This window comes from Ictidomys tridecemlineatus, chromosome 6 (assembly GCF_052094955.1).
Source record: "Ictidomys tridecemlineatus isolate mIctTri1 chromosome 6, mIctTri1.hap1, whole genome shotgun sequence".
NCBI classification, from domain to species: domain Eukaryota; kingdom Metazoa; phylum Chordata; class Mammalia; order Rodentia; family Sciuridae; genus Ictidomys; species Ictidomys tridecemlineatus.
This window is the reverse complement of record NC_135482.1, coordinates 24,405,886-24,425,020: the sequence shown is the minus strand read 5'-3', so window position 1 is coordinate 24,425,020 and position 19,135 is coordinate 24,405,886. Positions and strand designations below refer to the sequence as shown.

Below are 19,135 nucleotides of genomic sequence, written 5' to 3'. Positions count from 1 at the left end.
CTACTTGGCTAACTCTTGAGTTCAGCTTCAACATCCCTTCCTTAAAGAAAACTCCTAGACTTAGATGGGTGCCTTGTTAGTTACTTCCTTGGCTTATAGTTCTCTTAAAATCCTTACCACCATTGTAATTAATTGTGCAATTAGTAGTTTCATGACTCTCATGGATTATAATGTGCATTCTATTTAGGGCTGAAGGAAGTCCTCTCGCTCCTTGCCCTAAGCCTTGCAGCAACCCCCTCTCTCCCCACAGAGGAGGTGCTGCAGGTATATTTGTTAAATGAAATATAACAAGGCTTGAGCCCCTCCTGCCCTGTCCCGGCAAATGGACACTCAGCCTGTTTCCACATTTCCAGGGACAGGGAACCTGCTTTCTGCTCTACTCCCCACTCATCCTGCATTTACACTGTTCTTAAGATCTTAAGGTGCAGCATGGGAAAGGCAACAAGGAAGAGCTCTTGGTTTCCAGCACAAGTGGGGCTTACCTTGAGAAGGCTAACTAGGCCTGGGTGTATATTTGTTTTTCTTAATGAATTATTTTCTCTCCCTCTCTCTGGCACTTAGATGTGGAGTACTCGGATGACCACTGCCATTTGGTGAGTTCAGGCTTTCTCTGCTCATTGCTGAATCATAGGCCTTCTGTGGCACAAATGGTCTCTTCAGGTAACACTTCTACTCCATCTTCCCTCTAGATTTTACCAGATTCAGAAGCATTCCAAGATGTGCAAGGAAAGAGACATCGAGGGAAACACAAGTTCAAAGTAAAAGAAATGTATCTGACAAAGCTGCTGTCGACCAAGGTACACTTACTGTTCTGGGAGAGCTTTTACGGCTACCTTGGGGGTATATGATGTGTTTGACTTAATTTCCACTGAAGTGTGAAAATGTTACAAATCCCTTGTGCCTTCTAGCAAAGCAAAATGAAAGTTTAAATTGTAAACACTTCCCATCTCCTTCTTCTTTTTATAAACTGCAAGGATAACAGCACTTTACAAATTTCTACTGTAAGTCTTCAATCAGGGATTTTAATATTGTTCCTTACCCACCATTTCACTATTGTTATTTTTTAGGTTGACAGCATAATTATTCCTTTTTGTTTACTTGTTATTAGAGATAAGCAATAAACTTCCTTCTTCGAATTGCAAATAAAATGAAGGAGGGAGGGTGTCAGTGGCTATAAACCTGGTAAAATGTTACCAGGTTTTTTCATTTTAAAATTAGAAATTCTGTTCACATATAAGTGTCACATGGGGAAGCCACCAGAATACCAGATCAGGAGCAAATTTTACTTCATCAGGCTCTTAGTGACATTAACACAAGTTGGTGGTGATTTTTCTTTTTTCTCCCTGGATTGACTAGCAATATAAATGCTACTATCTACACCTGGCGCTAGTGACTTGCTGGGCATGCTTGCTTCAGATTATGGATGGCAGGGAATCTGCTTAGAGTTTAGGAGATTTGTTTAGTGGGCAGAGGACAGCCTGAGCCTCTTGATTTTCTCAGCTTCCCCAGAGAGCTCAGCCTATTTGCTTTTCTATAATATACTCAAATGCTTTGGAAAGTACACAATAAACCCTATGATGAAAATACAGGCAGCAGGAAAAAAATCTGGAAACAGAGCAACATTGCTTGAGTTTTCCAGGCTAAACATAATTAATAAAAGCAAAGCCTCCGTGGCTTCTTGGTTTATATATACAGCCCTACAGCTGACAGCCCTTCCACTCCTAGAGATTGCCACCATCTCCTCTCTGTTGACTAAACAATGTTACTAAGAGCAAGAGGCTTACCAGCCAAATCTAAACCTGAGCAAAGACTCCCAGGACCTTTGTCCCAAACTGTGAGTGTTGGCCTCATTTGACAGTTTTACATTTTCCTTCTCAGCTTGTTTTTCTCTGGTTGGCACATCGTTTTCCCTGAACCTAGATTTGGTTTTCTAATGTTTTCAAAACCACTACCATATTTTTTAATTTCCCAAACCTCACGCTCTCTTTCAGGTGGCAATTCATTCTGTGCTTGAAAAACTTTTCAGAAGCATTTGGAGTTTACCCAACAGCAGAGCCCCATTTGCTATAAAATACTTTTTTGACTTCTTGGATGCCCAGGCTGAAAATAAAAAAATCACAGATCCTGATGTCGTACATATTTGGAAAACAAACAGGTGGGAATGTAGGTGATTATTGACATTTCCAAGAATCTAGGACAGAATATTAACTAAAAGGAGGGCAGAGATAGTTACAGAAGGATTCATTTATCTCTTATCAGAATCTTTGGGCTTGGTAAGATATGGCATCAAAGTAGTTTCTTGCTTCTTTTTTGGGGGAATCAGGAATTGAACCGAGGGGCATTTACCTATGCAGCCACCCCCAGCCCTTTTTATTTTGAATCAGGGTCTAACTAAGTTGATTAGGATCTTGCCAAACTGCTGAGGCTGGCCTCAAACCTCCTGCCTCAACCTCCCAAGCCACGGAGATTATAGGCGTGTGTCACCACACCTGGCTGCTATTTTCTATTTTTAAACAATGCATGAAACTGTTTCTATGCCAGGAATCCTGTTCTTTAGGATAAAATAAAGTTATCTTTAATGCATGAAAGAGACTGTTTAGAATGTTAGACCAGCAAAGGATGAAAAATTAATACGTTGTGGTTTTACCATACTGTTTTTCCATTAGAGGAAACTTTTACTGGTTCCTAAAATAATCAATTTGCAAATTTCAGGCTATCAGTGTATAGAAATTCATGCTTTTATCAAATGCAGTTCTCAGATAACATAAGAATTAGTTATTGATTGTAATGTGCATTCCATTTGGGGCTGAAGGAGGTCTTCTCGCTCCTTGCCCTAAGCCTGGCAGCAACCCATCTCTTCCCACAGAGGAGGTGCTGAAGGTGTATCTGTTAAATGAAATAACAAAGGTTCACATTGTTTTTTATTATTGTTGTTGTTGTTTGTATTTTAACTGAAGAAAAGGTAGGGCATCCAGATATATTCTAGTGTCTTCTCAGAGAAGAAACACGGCTCATTACCTCTATTAGAAATACTGTGTGCTAGAATTAAATAAGACTCAGAGTTAAGTGATAGAACTTCCCATACAAGCTCAAGCCCCTCTGAGCACTGTCAGCCGAGTCATTTTAAACAGTTGTAAAAGTCCCAGAGTTGCAGGTTCAGTCTTTTTTCATTAATCCAGGTCTGTTCCAGCTCTCCTCTGGCTCATTCCATTCCTGTGTTCTAGCTTCTAGCTCCCAGGTCTCATTCCTCCCACACCCAGCATAGGTCCTGCAGGTCACCATTGCATGGTGAATATTGTGGCCTCTGAGCAGGGAAGCAACCAGGTTAGGAAAGCTATGACTGCACCAGCAGCCATGCAGTGGAGGTAGTAAGCAAGGCCATCGTTGAAATGGAGATCATGGAAGGACTCTGAAACGATCCCCAAGTTCATATTCACCTACTTACTTTGATACTAACAATGTGCCAAACACTATTGGGTGATGGAGGACAGTTATGAACAAAACAGACAACCAACCCATTTCCTCCCAGAGCTTACGTTCTGAAAAGGTGCAGACAGCAAGTCAAGTATGTCCACTATAGTACACGAGGTGATAAGCAAATAATCCAGGTGAGAGTCGGTGGTGGCTTAGACCAGAGTGTCACAGAGAGGATGTCAGGTCCAGGAGATCTGAGTGAGAGGTTTTCACTGGTGACTATCATCTAATATAATCAAGAATTATATGGAGAAAAATCTTGTCCAGTCCGTGACCACTTTTAGACTCCTCTGGTCTGCCTTTCAGTAGCAGTTGGCTTAACCCTTTCTTGTTCTGAGTGACACTGCCTTGTGTGTCTAAGCAGATTTGTGTACTTCATTAAGGATGTAAACACCAGTTTATAAATTGATAAAGAGAACACTGGCCTCCCATGAATGGCTGTATTTGAGAAGAGATTATTCTCTCTTTGAACAGCCTTCCTCTTCGCTTCTGGGTAAACATCCTGAAGAACCCTCAGTTTGTCTTTGACATTAAGAAGACACCACACATAGATGGCTGTTTGTCAGTGATTGCTCAGGCATTCATGGATGCCTTTTCTCTCACGGAGCAGCAACTAGGGAAGGTAAGGCCCAGCTTCCGGTTTCTTGAACATGCTCCCAAGTTGGAAGCACTCTGTTTTGTAAACATTCAAGTAATAAGTAGTGGATCTAAACTATACCAGCTGAAAAGAAAAAGTCAATCTTGGTCATTATAAATTTGCTTTTCTTTAAAATTTAGCACATTTACTTTTGATCTAATTGTTTCTAAAGTAAAAACCAAAATCATAGCCCCATCTTATTATAGAATTGTGCCTCTGAAAAACTTTACCATCAAGCAAATACTTTGTCTCCTAGAAAAACACTTGATAGGCACTGATAAACTACTAATCCAGAGTATGAAACTATTAATATTTGCTCAAGTTAATTACATCTGAGTATATTTTTCAGAAGTCTATTTTAATATAACAAATGGCTTATGGGGAAGAAAAATTTACCCAAGATTTCTAACAATATTAGTTTGTCAGTTTATAATCAAAGCATGAATATTGCTTTCCTATGGCTTTCTTTGTTGATCAAAAGGCGGAAGAAAGCAAAGATTTAAAAAAAAAAAAAAAAACAGAGCAAACTTTGAAAGAGATGTTTTAGTCCTTTCCGAGCACTCCAAAATATATTAAACCAAGCAATATCTGTATCTAATGGATTTCAGAAAATCTTTGAACGCTGAGAAGTGGCTCTTTGGTAGGATTTTCAGAGTACCTGGAATGAATGGTGATTGATGTTTCACGGGTATCTCAGATCCCTCGTCATAATTTCAATTTTGTCACCACTCTTTCTGCAAAAAGACACTGTTTTCACTTTTGAGTTGCCTGATCTCTCGAGGAGCAATCCTCTGCATCATCTTTGACTCTTCCTCCTTCCACTCTCTTCTCTACAGCACCTGTCCCTTCATCCCCTCTCCACTGGGATAACTGCCTCCTGATGAGTGTTCAATGCCCTTGCTGTCCACCCCGCCTCTCTAAACAACCTTGTTCCACTGTCTCATGTTATCTTTGTAAAATATAAATCTGAATCTGAACTTCCCAGCATCCTGCTTAGGAAATTGAAAATGTTTCCATGACCTACCAGGGGAAGTCTTCACAGTGCTGCATGGCCCTTCCTGCTTGGCTTCAGGCATCTTTTCTGGCCTCATTTTCTGGCATGCTCCATGTTTTAACTTTTCCACACATACCAGGAACTTGTTTCCACCCTTCTTTGCTCATGTCTTTCCTGTCTCACAACCCTCTGTCTGGTAAAATCCTACTCATTCATTCATTCACAAAAATGATTTCCTGATGTGTGCCAGAAATCGTAGGAGACTCTGATCAGTGAACCTTTCCTGAGGCATGTTCCTCTGTGCCTCTTTATTCCACTAATAAAGTTCAACTTAGCAGGCAGCACCCTAAAGACACTTAAATGCTTGTTTATAGTAAATGTTCTTTACAGTGTACTAATTACTGATAAATTACTCACTGTAAATTTGTTCTCTCAACTAGATGGTAAGCTTCTCAAAGTCAGGTCATCTCTACACTTTCAGTGCCTGCCTAAATAGTCACTGAATTAATGAATGATCATTTTGGTTTGATCATTCCACTTAAACTTGATAAGAACACCTCAGAAATCTCTCAGTTAATGCATCTTTCACAATGATTCATCCAACCATTGATTTAACCATTGGACTTTATAAAATTCTTTGGGACATAACCCCTATCATTTAACTCACCTATCTTCCCTGAGTAGAATTTTACATTTTGTGAAAAATCATGAGTCCTTAAAATCTTCACTTATCTCATTTTTAAATATTCTCACCAATATAATTACATACAACCATTCAAACTGCCCAGGAACCTTTGCAAAATCAGTCATCAGGGCCACTAATACCAATAACCATGCTCTTCCTTGAGGGAATTGGAAGATCTTTATAACCTAATGAAATGAGGGACAAGCTGGAAAATCTGCCACCACCAATTACTTTCCAGTTTTAGAGTTATATAAAGGGCTCAATCAGACCTACAATCAAGCCTTTTATAAATGCCAAAATTCACTGGTGGGTGAGGATGAGAGCAAATGTTTTTAATTCAGGCTTTTTACGACCATTAGTAATGAACTATGATTGAAATAAGTTCCATTGTTACAGTAACTCAAAATCATGCAAAAATAATAATTTTAGTTCTTTTATGAGAGGAAGGCAGAATATATTAGCATTTAATACGCCTGAAAATAACAGTGACTCACCAGAACTATCTAGATGGCAGTCAGTCACTCAGTCAACATTTAGTGAGGCCTCCTGCACAAAGCCTTGTTAGGTGTAATACTGGTGGGTGGTGGGGGTGCAGCTACACTGTACCGTTTTTTACAAGTTCCCCATGTTTTTTTACTCTTTCGGTGGTGAATTCTCTTTTTTTTTTTTTTTTTCAGGAAGCACCAACTAATAAACTGCTCTATGCCAAGGATATCCCGACCTACAAAGAGGAAGTAAAATCTTATTACAAAGCAATCAGGGATTTGCCTCCATTGTCACCTTTAGAAATGGAAGAATTCTTAACTCAGGAATCTAAGGTAGCATTAGAAACAGAAATAAGCTTGTATTTGGTTCCTTTTTAAAAACTCATTTCAGAGTCTCTCAACAGGACTTTCTTTGTTTTAGAAACACGAAAATGAATTTAATGAAGAAGTGGCCTTGACAGAAATCTACAAATACATCGTAAAATATTTTGATGAGGTAAGATTTTATTTAACATCTTTTAAAGCTATGAATCAGCCACAAGGATTTTGTTATAGCGTTCTGTGGGTCTCAGGATAGTTCTGGCATCCCAAACAGCCAGAAAGGGAGGCCAGGAAGCCTGCCTGAGATGGGGGATCCTGGCACCAAGCCAGACCCTGCACACGGCTGCCCCTCTGATAGATGACGCTGCCCACATTTGGACCAGCCTGAATTTACATTTGAGTTCATGGGGCCTACAGCCACACTGACTCAAGCTAACTTTAATGAGTAATTTGTGGCCCTGTAAATGGGGCCAGCTTAAGCTTGATTGTAGTCTGCTAAAAACGAAAGCTAAGCCTGTTAAATCGTCTAGATTCTATATTCAATAGTTGTAGGAAATTATGACATATTTCTAACTTAAGCAACTATTTCAATAACAAATGTTTTAATTCAGGCTTTTTACAACCATTAGTAATGAACTACCATTCTCCTTTATGATTAGTTCTCCTTAATCTGGATGCGTTGTTTCCAAATAAATGTTAATTCCCCCTTCCCTGATTCCCCCCCACTCAGTCATGCTGGGACAGGCTATCCATGTCACTGGTGAGAATAGCTCACCAATTCCATTTGCTACTTGAAGATCAAGTGAAGCGCTAAGGTAGGGTAGAGGCAATGAGTTCCTTAAACATGATAAGCATCCCTCTTATTCCAGGGGTTAGGGGCGAGAAGGGACGCACTGGGGAGGGGAGGGAGAGGAGGGACTAGGCTGCCCAGGAGGGGAGGTAAGGGAGGGAAGTTTTCCTCTCAGACTAGGATGCCCCTGCCTGCTGCATTTAAGAAGAAATACTTGCCTGCATGTTGGCTGCCCAGGAATGCTTGCTGTGCTTGGAATGGCTGTGATATAATGCATAAAGTAGGGCCTGGGAAGTCTGGCCTCATATTTGTAAGCAAATAGTTGGTATTTTCTTGTGGGCTTCTATTTTAAGCCAAAGTGTTGTTGGTCCTGTGATAATGACTTAGCAAAACAACTTGCAAAGTGAGTATGTAAATGATCGAAGAAAATGTTGGCATCTGTTTCATACAGATTTTACCCACTCACAGCATCAGGAATGCAAAAACAAACAAAAAAAAAGAATTGTAATGCTAAAACCATAATATCTAAAATAACTGTTCTAATTGTCAACAGATTCTAAATAAACTAGAAAGAGAACGAGGGCTGGAAGAAGCTCAGAAACAACTCTTGCATGTAAAAGTCTTATTTGATGAAAAGAAGAAATGCAAGTGGATGTAAGCACTCTGGGCCTGGCTTAACCTGGCAAAGTTCTTCAGACGACTTGGGAGCAAAATGGCTGCTTGAGCTACTCTGTGTCGTTAATTTTTAAGTTTGCACATGGGTTCCACTTTGAGCACTGTCTTTTCAAGAGACCAAGGCACATGCACAGCTTTTAGAAAGCATATCAACCACTGTGCCTGTGTGTATACCGTGGGAACCCTTCTGTAAATAGAGTGGAAGTGGTTGTTGCAAACAGCCTCCTTGTTTACAGAGAATACAGGGCCAGTAAGCAAGTGTCAGTATTGTAATTACAGTCTCCACTTAAGCACAATGTTATCTAAGTGGTTTTGTTGGAAAACTACAGCTATGTAGCACTTGTGACTACACTGCACCTCTGCAGAAAAGGGATACTCAAAACAAAATGTGAAATGAGTCATTTGGAAACAAGGTGGGAGTGTTAGGGCAACCTCGAGGATTTGCAGCATTGAAACTTTCCCTAGTAGTTCTTGGAAAAGCTGACCGCAGAATTTGGTAGTGTGTACACTTAGCATTTGTGAGTGTGTGTGTGTGTTTAAACCAAAAACTAACAGTGTTGCAGCATTGTTGAAAGGGCTCGTGTTTTTCAGCGGTCACCAACTGCACTCCACCGAACTCACCTCCATTGCATCAAGGAGCTCTAAAGCAAGGAGAGTGAGTGGGCTTTACTGAAATGCAACAGCATTTTACCCACTGTGTCCTAATGTATGTTCCTTTTTTATCTTTTCATACTAAATGTATTTGATAGTGGACATGTTGGGTATTATATAAATGAAAAAATTGTTTATTTCTGTTGAAAAACCTTGATCAGAACTATCTGTGGAAGTGTAAGTCACTCCTCTAATCCTACATTTCTATACTAGTGTCTCCTTGCTTTAGATTTCTGGTGAACCCTGTGGTTATAAATACTTGTGTGTGATTAAAAAAAAAGATACATTTTGCATTTCATCAAACTGTTGTTCACACTGGAGTATTATATATAAATATATATATTTGAGGCCCAAGGCCTGAGAAATATTAGTATACAACTTGGTATCTTAGTCTTACTATGTACTTTTTGAAAGTATTCCTTACAGGAGAAAGAATTTAAAATACCCATTTTATTCATGCCTTTCTTTTTAAACAATTCCCTTTCCAGTTATATTGTAGTCTTTTTATTGCTGAGTTTTTTATTCCTGAATTTTTGCTGCTCATGACCAATTTTAATACCACTGTGTTTTCCTTCTATTAAATCAGAAGTAAAAAGTGTTAATTGGCAACTCTCAAGCTTTCCTTGTGGCAGGCACCTTTTACCCTTGGTGCTCCAAATCCCTAATCTAGGATAGAAATTTTTTCAAGTAGCAAATAAACCACTGATCCCACATTCCTTAAACCCATTTACCAACACTGTATGGAACATCAGGATTGAAACGTAAGTTCATTAGGTAAACGCAACTCATATTTGCTCCTTAATATCTGGTAAACTGTGAGAGAGGTGACACCTCATCAAAGGGTTAAGAGAAATAAGCAGTTACTGCCCTGATACACACATTCCCAATCCTATCACTTTTGACCACTGTCTGTCCAAAGGACACATCTCAAAAATACTACCAAATAGATTATTTGTAGGTCTAAAGGTGAGAGGTCTGGTCCCCATCCAAAGCTGCTACAGTCTTCAAAGAGGTGAAGGCATTCATAAGAGAACTGTAAGAGTGAGAGCCAAGGGTAGGAGAGTTGCCCAAAAGACTTCCCTTCTCCAGGGTACAGAAAACTCAAAGGATCAGCGACAGCTTTATTTATCTAAGTACTTACTAAATGCTACACGAGGATGTTCCTGTCCAGCTCTGGCACATGAGTCCTGTGTGGAGAGTTACCTCCTCTTCCAGGTACTGTGCTGTTAGAAACTTTGGGCAAGTCACTTACCTCTTTGTGCCTCGATTTCTGTATAATATTTCTAACCTACCTCACTGAGGTGGTGTGAAGATTCACTAATGTATGTAGCGTGTTTGTCAATCCACCAGTGAAGAGCACTATCTAGATCACATTTTGGATCACATTAGCCAAATGCAGTAAATGGCCAAATCAGATGTGTGCTGAAGACAATCAGTCACTGGGTCTACATTAAACAGCAACTAGAGAAACAAATGGCAAACAATATTTTTAAGTTTCTTTGCATATTTTTTGGTGCAAAACAATTCATTTATAAACTTTTTTTTTCTAACACTAGTGTCTACAGCAGCATTTAAAAAATTAATTCTGTTATCTTTTCCATATTAGGATTTAAAGTCTATTTCTTATTGTATACCTGATTGAAGCTGTTCTTGGAGATGAATGTTTTAAATGTCTATATCCAAAAATAAACATTTTGATGTAATTATGGACTGTTTTGGCTTTTTTGTTTCCTCCTAAATTTTCTAGTTACAAGTAAACTTAAATTTCTTGCTAAATGATGCTAAGGGTTGCTCAATTACATTCCTATCCTCCACTATCATCATGGATTTTTGACTGTGAAGACTTCTGGTTAATGAATTCTCCATTTAGTTTGGCAGAGTTGAGCTTTGCCTTGTTGACTTGAATTTACTCCAGCAGAATTCCTTGAAAAGATGTTACATAAGAAAGCTTCCAAAGGATGCACGGTGAAAAACAAGGTAAATAATGACATACTTAGGGACACACAAATAAAACACAATTATTTGATTTGATCCAAAATAATGGGAAACAAAGTTAAATAATAATACTTCTAGAGAGAATCCCACTGGGTTCAAGTTTTGTGATCAACAGCCCTTTTAAACAGCCACAGGATTTAATTATCTACTGATCCCAACTCAACAAAGCCAAAATCAGTGAAGTCTTCTAAACTGCTAAACATACACTCTAAGATCAAAAAATTAAACACAAACACAAAACAATATACTTAGGTAGAAAAATATTTATTAAGCTTTTTAATAAATTATGTGTACACAGCTTTTAGAAAAGGTAGCCTTTTGCAATAAACATATGTATTTAGATACCTTTAAAGATTTTTAAAATGTACCTTTAAATTGTCATCTTTTTTCCAAAAACTAGAAATTTAAAACTCTTATATATTAGTAAAGCAGTTTACTGACGTTCTTATTGTCAAGCACCTCAGAGATGAAAAAAAAGAATTCAAGATGGGTACATTTCAGGCAAAATGCCAAAAAAATTTAGAAGTGAAAAATTTAAAACTTGATTCCCTATTTATTATTTATTTTTATATTCAGATATTATATATTGTAAAATATCTCTGAAACTTTCTTTTAATGCTTTATTAGTCATCAGTATAATCGGAAAATCTGAATATCATGCAATGCAGCATGTAGCTGATACCTTTTTTAGAGGCACATTTAAGTATTTTGGCAAACAGTAATAAAGTATATCAATGCCATGTACATTAAAACTGCATGCTTTATTGAGTATCTTTATTTCACCCCTTTTGATCTGCCTTTTATCCAAGAACATCATTCCCCAGGAGATCCTAGTTCTTCTAGTTGTTTTCTTTGTGTTGTTTCTAGTTCTTCCAGTCTTTTTCGAAGTAGCGAGAGTTCCCTTTGATGCTGTTCCTCCTTAAAAATGATGTAGGAAAGCACAGTGAAAGAAACTGTCAGGAAAAAAAATAAAAATAAAAAAAAGTCCCTGCTGGACAGTAGCCTTGCCTGCCTTTCTTATATAGGCCCGCAACAACCTGGCAGGGAAATGATGTCCACTCTAGCAGTCTAAAAACAGACTACTATGGGTGAAACAGTATACTAACTACTGCTTCTCTCCTGCCTCAGGCTCTACCCTTAAGCAAAACCCACAGCCTATTCTTTGCTTGGTGTAAAATTCACTAGGGAGGAAATTAGAAATACTAAGACAAGGCCAGGAATATTTACATGGCAACTTTCAAATGAGACTGGTTTTAACAGCTGTTTATTATAAACAAAGCACTTGGTCTGAGATTCAGTTCAGTGGCTAAAATCTTCCATGCTTACAATATAAAACATAATTACTTATTAAATGTCCATCTTTTGAAAACCAGCCAATCAATTTGATTCCTTCAATATCTCAGGGGCCTGACATAGCAGAAGTAGCCCAGGTTTTGGAATCACAGGATTTAGGTTTAAAACTTAACTTTTTTATTAAGCTATGACCTTGCAAGTCATTCCACTTCTATGACTCAGGTACTTCATCTGTGATTTGAGAATAATAATACCTGCCTCAAAGTTTTTTTCATTAATGTTAAAATGTATAGAAGACGAAGAGTGCACTGCATTAGTAAATGCTCAGTAGTAGTGAATGAACAAGCTACAAACTCTAGCCTACTCAAAGACTCATTTATCAAGTCTCCTATCTATTGCTCAATAGGAGATTTTACTCCCAACACCATCATTTTAAAGGGATGGAATACATTCAAGTCTACTTTTCAGCACATTTCTATGATAAATGAAAGAAGAAAAAGTTAACAGTGGCCTTAAATGGACATGCCATTTTTTGTTAGTTTTATCTCTGTTTACACATTATAGACATGTTTGACTTTCTCTTCTCCTAAAATAAATGTTCATACCTGCATATGTGGAGGAAAGGACAGTTCCATGCCTGGAACCACGGCTGATGACTGTATGCTAACAGGATTGACAGATGCTGTTGGAGGCATGTTAGGAACCAAAATTAGACTTCGAAATTCATTATGTCGTCTCTGTATATCTTTTAGTCTTTTTTGAAGCCTTGTATATTCTTCAAATGGAACATTTTGTCTTAAATAGAACAAAAGAAAGTGTTTTTTAATAGTTATACATTATTGAAAAATAGTATAATTCATAATTATAAACTGGAACAGAAGAATTTCTAAACTATGATTTATCTGTATATAATATATAAAAATCTACTTACCTAGAAATATAAACATGACATCTTAATTATATATATTTACTAGCACTAATTTTAAGATTTTATTTGTCAATTAATCAAAGATTTAAAACATTCTTGAGACTTTTTTTACCTTCGTTTCCATAGTCTCCTCAATCCCCTGCTACTGATCAATAATGAGACTAAAATAGGAAAGGTAGCAGAATACAACAGTCACTAATATGCCATTATGTAAAAATGTAAGTATGTAACAGAAGTGAGTCTGCAATATGTATTTGGGGAGTTCAAAACCCAATGTATGGAAGATGATATATCATGAGCTCTATAATGTTTTGAACAATCAATAAAAAAATGAAAATTAAAAAAAAATAATAATGAGACTAAAAAGGAAATTCTTTAAACCACAAAAATACCTCATAGTATAGGAGGGATAAATTTATGAAATTGGCAACTTTTAGGTGAAATATGGCCAAATATAAATAATTACATATAGTTCAACCTAATTTTTAAAATGTAGGTATATTATTAACACATATACACACAAATATAAAAATATAAAATATATATGTGTGTGTGTGTGTGTGTGTGTGTGTGTTTAGTGTTTATCCCTGAGTCCTCTTGGCACATTGCTCCTTAAAAACCCTTGGAATCTTGAACTGAAAACAGCATCTTTTTTATGATAATGAGATGACTGGTGGCTGGGGGATCCTAGAATGCTTCAGAATGAAAGCAGGAAATGAGAAAGATTAAGACTTAGTTCAAGAGTTGGAAATTGAAGCTCCAACTCACCTTTACCACAGGAGAGAGAAAGAAGCTGAAGGTTGAATTAATTATCAATGACCAATAATGTAAACAATCATGTCCACATAATGAAGCTACCATAAAATAACCCCAAATAGCAAGAGTTTGAAGAACTTCTGGGTTGCTGAACATGGAGGTGCCTTAGAGGCTGGTGCACCTACACAGGGCATGAAAGCTTATGCCTCTCCCCCATACCTCTTCCTTCTGGTTGTTCATCTGTATCCTTTGTAATATCCTTTATAATATATGGTAAGTGTAAGTAAAGCATTTCTAAGGTCTGGGAACTGCTGTAGCAAATTAATCAAACCCAAGAATAGGGTCATGGGAATATCGATCTATAGCTTGTCCATCAGAAGCATAGGTCACAGCCTGGGATTTGTAATTGGCATCTGCAGTGGAAACAGTCAACCTGTCAACCAGTGGGGATTCAACGTGATAATGTTAGAATTGAATTATAGGCCATCCAACTGATGTCCATTGGAGAATTAAATGACTAGTATAAGGGAAAAACCTCCATATACCTGGTGTCAGAGTGTTATGTTGACTACATGAGTGAGACAAGGCAAAACACTGCTTTTCCCTATCTTCTATAGTAATTATAAAGGTGAAGCAACCTAACTTAAAAAAAAAAATGATAAGAGGGAAAAAAATCTAACTTTTTAGGTCTTCACAGATCATTATCTTTTTGGACATAACACTCCTTATGAATCACACCAGTTCAATCAAATAAAGCTTCAAAACCACTCCAAGTCCTGAATCAGCCAGTCACAGTGGCACATGCCTATTACCCCAGCAACTCAGGAGGCTGAAGTAGGAAGATCACAAGTTCAAGGCCAGTCTCAGAAACTTAGTGAAGTCCTGCCTCAAATTTCAAAAAGGGTTGGAGATATAGATCAGAGGTAAAACAACCTTGGGTCCAATCACTAGTACCAAAAAATAATACTAGTACCAAAAAGAATAGATGATCTGAACCACAGGTGTCCAATCTTAAACTGATAATACTTCAATATTAATGGTTGTGAAGGAGGTAGGAAGGTGAATTTAGTGGCTTCCTACTTTGAAACAAAGTATTACAAAGTTGGCATGAATTCCACAATCTGGAAACCTTGAGTAATCACCAACTGTGGTGTTGTTCACCTTATGTTAAAAATTACAACAAAGAACACCAGCACATATCACAAAACATCACTGCATGATATTACAGGCAATTTCCATTACAAAAAATCTAATACTTGATTAAAGTACTGAAAGCTACCACTACTTAGCTGAATTCAGAATATTTTTTTATTATCTTGAATTAAATACAATACCAAATCAATATAATACCACTAATGCCAATCCAGTAAAGTAAACCTTATCTGTTCAAAAAAATGCTAAGGATGCTGATTATTAGCTATGCTTGGATGTGTCTACAAAATCAGAAGCAATAGCCCAGTAATATTTCTCCACTCTAGGAAACCAAAAACTGACCTTTGATTCAAAGCCATGGCCATGATTTTCAGTCCTATACAATAGCCACAATTGTTTTGTTAGCTTAGCAGAATTCACACACTCCTAGATATTCATATACTCCTAGAATTCCTGAGAATTCATACCACTTCTAGATATCAAAGCCAGTTACTATACCAAAGCCAGTGACTAACCTTTTATGTCAATCTTAACCATAATTCAAACACCTGGCACTGAAACTTTCTGGTTTAAAGGAAAAGTCAGTCAGAAAGAAAAATAAAAGGTAATGCATTCATGGATATCAAATAGTTCTACATATCTTTTTAAATATATATATTTTAAAAGAAAACACAGTATGCTCTCAGAAACAAAGTTCTATGACATCAAAATAACTACATGGTGTGTATATATATACACACACACACTTACCTATTTAACACCTGATTTTCTGTTTCTAATTCTTCTTTCTTTGCCTCCAAGACTTCTACTTTCTCTTGCAATCTCCTCAATTTGTTTTCATGAAGAGATTTTCTCTAGAAAAGAGGAAAACAGATTAATAAGTTTGTTATTACATAATTTACTATTTGAAGAAAATTACATAGTGAATATTTTACATACCAATTTTTTTCTTTTAAATTTAGAGATGAATGTTTTAGTGAACACTAGGAACAAAAATTAGTACATATAGCTCTTACTGAAAATTGCAAAGATAATAAACCACAATGCTACTGCATATCCTCAAAGTGACAATTTATAGAATTATTATGAATACCAAATCAGAAAATTGGTATCAATAACTCAATTGCTGCAAATAAAAAATCTAAGGAGAAAAAGGAGTCAAATTTTTCTAGTGAGGCTGCCCATCTTCTGCAAAAGAATGTTCATTGCTCTTTATTGTCCCAGAAGACTTGTTTAAAAGAACCAAAACAAAACTGAAAATTAAAAGCATGTTTGTAACTGATAAATTACTACCAAAATTAAAGGATTAGAAAAAGCCAAGATAGAATATGAATGCCATCTCAGTTTAAAAGTCTGCCATTCCAAATAATTATTTAAAAGAAAAAATTAACTTTACAATATACAAAGTAAAATTTCTAAAAGCAAACATTGTAAAATTTCAATATATAATGATAGCACATCATGTCCATTCACTTGTCTATTTCTAGAATCTATTCTGTTCCATTTGTCTACTTATCTACACTTATGCCAATACCACATTGTCTGAATTGCTGCAGTTAGTAGGTGTTAATTAATACTTGATTAAAGTACTGAAAGCAAGTCCTCTAGACTTATTGTCCTTTAAGATTACCTTGGTTATTCTCCTTCATATTCTAATGTAAACTTTAGAATCTACTTCCTAATTTCTACAGAGACTTGCTGGGATTTTGGCGAGGATTCGTTTAATTTATAGATACAATATATAGATAAAATCATGAACATGGTATAGTCTTCTCCTTTAAGCATTCATTAATTTTTCTAAGCAATATCTGTATTTTTTAAATACATAAGTTGGATACATCCATCTTTCATTATATTTATTCTTAGGTATTTGGTTATAGGTATTTTTTCTTATTGTGAATAGCATTTAAATTTTTAAAAATTATTTAGTTATATTGAACACAACATCTTTATTTATATATTTAATTTCATGAATTATTTTATTTATTTTCTTTTAGAGGTCAAAGTTCTCATTCCTTTTTAAAATTGATTTTATTATTTTTTTAAATACACGACAACAGTGGAATGAATTACAATTCTTATTACACGTATAGAGTACAGTTTTTCGTATCTCTGTACATAAAGTATGTTCACGCCAATTTATGCTTTTATACATGTACTTTCTTTTTGAATTACAATTCTTAATACACATATATACCACAATTTTTCGTATCTCTGTTTGTATATAAAGTATGTTGACACCCAATTCAAGTCTTCATACATGTACTTTGTATAATGATGTCCATCATATTCCACCATCCTTGCTAATCCCCTGGCGCCTCCCTTTCACTCCCACCCCTCTTCCCTATCTAGAATTAATCTAATCCTCCCATGTTCTCCCTCCCTACCCCACCTATGAGTCACCTTCCTTACATCAGATAAAACATTTGGCATTTGTTTTGGGGGGATTGCGTAACTTCAGTTAGCATTATTTTATCCAACGCCATCCATTTACCTGCAAATGGCATTTTGTTCTTAGTGCTGAGTAAAATTCCATTGTGTATATATGCCACATTTTTTAATCCATTCATCCACTAAAGGACATCTAGGTTGGCTCCACAGTTTAGCTATTGTGAATTGTGCTGCTGCAATAAACACTGATGTGGCTATGTCCCTGTAATATGCTGTTTTTAAGTCCTTTGGGTATAGACCAGGGAGAGGAATAGCTGGGTCAAATGGTGGTTCCATTCCCAGATTTCCAAGGAATCTCCATACTGCTTTCCAAATTGCCTGCTCCAATTTGCAGTCCCACCAGCAATGTATGACTGTACCTTTTTCCCCACATCCTTGCCAACACTTGTTGTTTGTCTTCATAATAGCTGCCATTCTGACTGGAGTGAGATGATATCTTAGAGTAGTTTTGATTTGCATGTCTCTGATTGCTAGAGATGATGAGCATTTTTTCATATATTTGTTGATTGATTGTATATCCTCTTTTGAGAAGTGTCTGTTCAGATCCTTGGCCCATTTGTTGACTGGGTTATTTGTTTTTTTGGTGTTTAGCTTTTTGAGTTCTTTATATACCCTAAAGATTAGTGCTCTATGTGATGTGTGAGTGGTAAAAATTCGCTCCCAGGATGTAAAGCTCTTTGTTCACCTCACAGATTGTTTCTTTTGCTGAGAAAAAAACTTTTTAGTTTGAATCCATTGCATTTATTGATTCTTGATTTTAATTCTTGCGCTATAGGAGTCTTATTAAGGAAGTTGGGGCCTCATCCCACATGATGAAAAGTAGGGCCTATATTTTCTTCTATTAGATGCAGAGTCTGGCTTAATTCCTAGGTCCTTGATCCATTTTGAGTTAAGTTTTGTGCTTGGTGAGAAATAGGAGTTTAATTTCATTTTGTTGCATATAGATTTCCAGTTTTCCCAGCACCATTTGTTGAATATGCTATCTTTTCTCAAGTGAATGTTTTTGGCACCTTTGTCTAATATAAGATAATTGTAATTTTGTCAGTTAGTCTCTGTGTCCTCTATTCTGTACCTATGAGTCACCTTCCTTACATCAGAGAAAACATTTGGCATTTGTTTTTTTGGGATTGCCTAACTTCAGTTAGCATTGGTCTACTGGCCTGTTTTGGTGCCAATACCATGCTGTTTTTGTTACTACTGCTCTGTAGTATAGTTTAAAGTCTGGTATAGCGATATCACCTATTTCACTCTTCCTGCTTAGAATTGCTTTAGCTATTCTGGGTTTCTGATTTTTCCAGATGAATTTCATGATTGCTTTTTCTATTTCTATGAGGAATGCCATTGGGATTTTGACCAAATTGCATTAAACCTGTATAGTGCTTTTGGTAGTATGGCCATTTTGACAATATTAATTCTGCCTATCCATGAGCAAGGTAGATCTTTCCATCTTCTAAGGTCTTCTTTGATTTCTCTCTTTAGGGTTCTGTAGTTTTCATTGTATAGATCTTTTACCTCTTTTGTTGATTCCCAAGTATCTTTTTTTTTTTTTTGAGGATATTGTGAATGGGGTAGTTTTCCTCATTTCCTTCTCAGAGGATCTGTCACTGACATATAGAAATGACTTTGACTTATGGGTGTTCATTTTATATCCTGCTACTTTGCTGAATTCATTTACTAGTTCTAGAAGTTTTCTGGTGGAGTTTTTTGGGTCTTCTAGGTATAGAATCATATTGTCAGCAAATAGTGCTAGTTTTAATTCTTCTTTTCCTATACTTATCCCTTTAATTTCTTTCATCAGTCTAATTGCTCTGGCCAGTGTTTCAAGAACTATGTTGAGTAGAAGTGGTG

General features: G+C 36.6%; 2 protein-coding genes across 11 annotated transcripts in view; one reads left to right on the top strand and one right to left on the bottom strand.

The window, feature by feature from the left end:
• The window catches only part of Plxnc1 (plexin C1), a 145,240-nt gene extending 134,825 nt beyond the window's left edge, over positions 1-10,415 (top strand). For 2 of the 4 annotated variants that reach the window (XM_078053000.1, XM_005324463.2), the window contains 7 exons: positions 562-593; positions 690-797; positions 1,992-2,155; positions 3,949-4,096; positions 6,468-6,608; positions 6,697-6,771; positions 7,940-10,415. In XM_078053000.1, coding sequence (XP_077909126.1) covers positions 562-593; positions 690-797; positions 1,992-2,155; positions 3,949-4,096; positions 6,468-6,608; positions 6,697-6,771; positions 7,940-8,044 — 773 coding nt within the window. In that variant the 3' untranslated portion in view covers positions 8,045-10,415. Of the gene's footprint in view, positions 1-561; positions 594-689; positions 798-1,991; positions 2,156-3,948; positions 4,097-6,467; positions 6,609-6,696; positions 6,772-7,326; positions 7,482-7,939 lie in introns of those variants that run through there. The other 2 variants (XM_078052999.1, XR_013440389.1) reach the window with 2 other exon arrangements.
• Positions 10,416-11,449: 1,034 nt separating this feature from the next.
• Cep83 (centrosomal protein 83) overlaps positions 11,450-19,135 on the bottom strand; it is a 118,256-nt gene continuing 110,570 nt past the window's right edge. For 6 of the 7 annotated variants that reach the window (XM_078053001.1, XM_078053005.1, XM_078053006.1 and 3 more), the window contains 3 exons: positions 15,587-15,690; positions 12,606-12,795; positions 11,450-11,625 (listed from right to left, as the gene is read on the bottom strand). In XM_078053001.1, coding sequence (XP_077909127.1) covers positions 11,521-11,625; positions 12,606-12,795; positions 15,587-15,690 — 399 coding nt within the window. In that variant the 3' untranslated portion in view covers positions 11,450-11,520. Of the gene's footprint in view, positions 11,661-12,605; positions 12,796-15,586; positions 15,691-19,135 lie in introns of all 7 variants that reach the window. The other variant, XM_078053004.1, reaches the window with a different exon arrangement.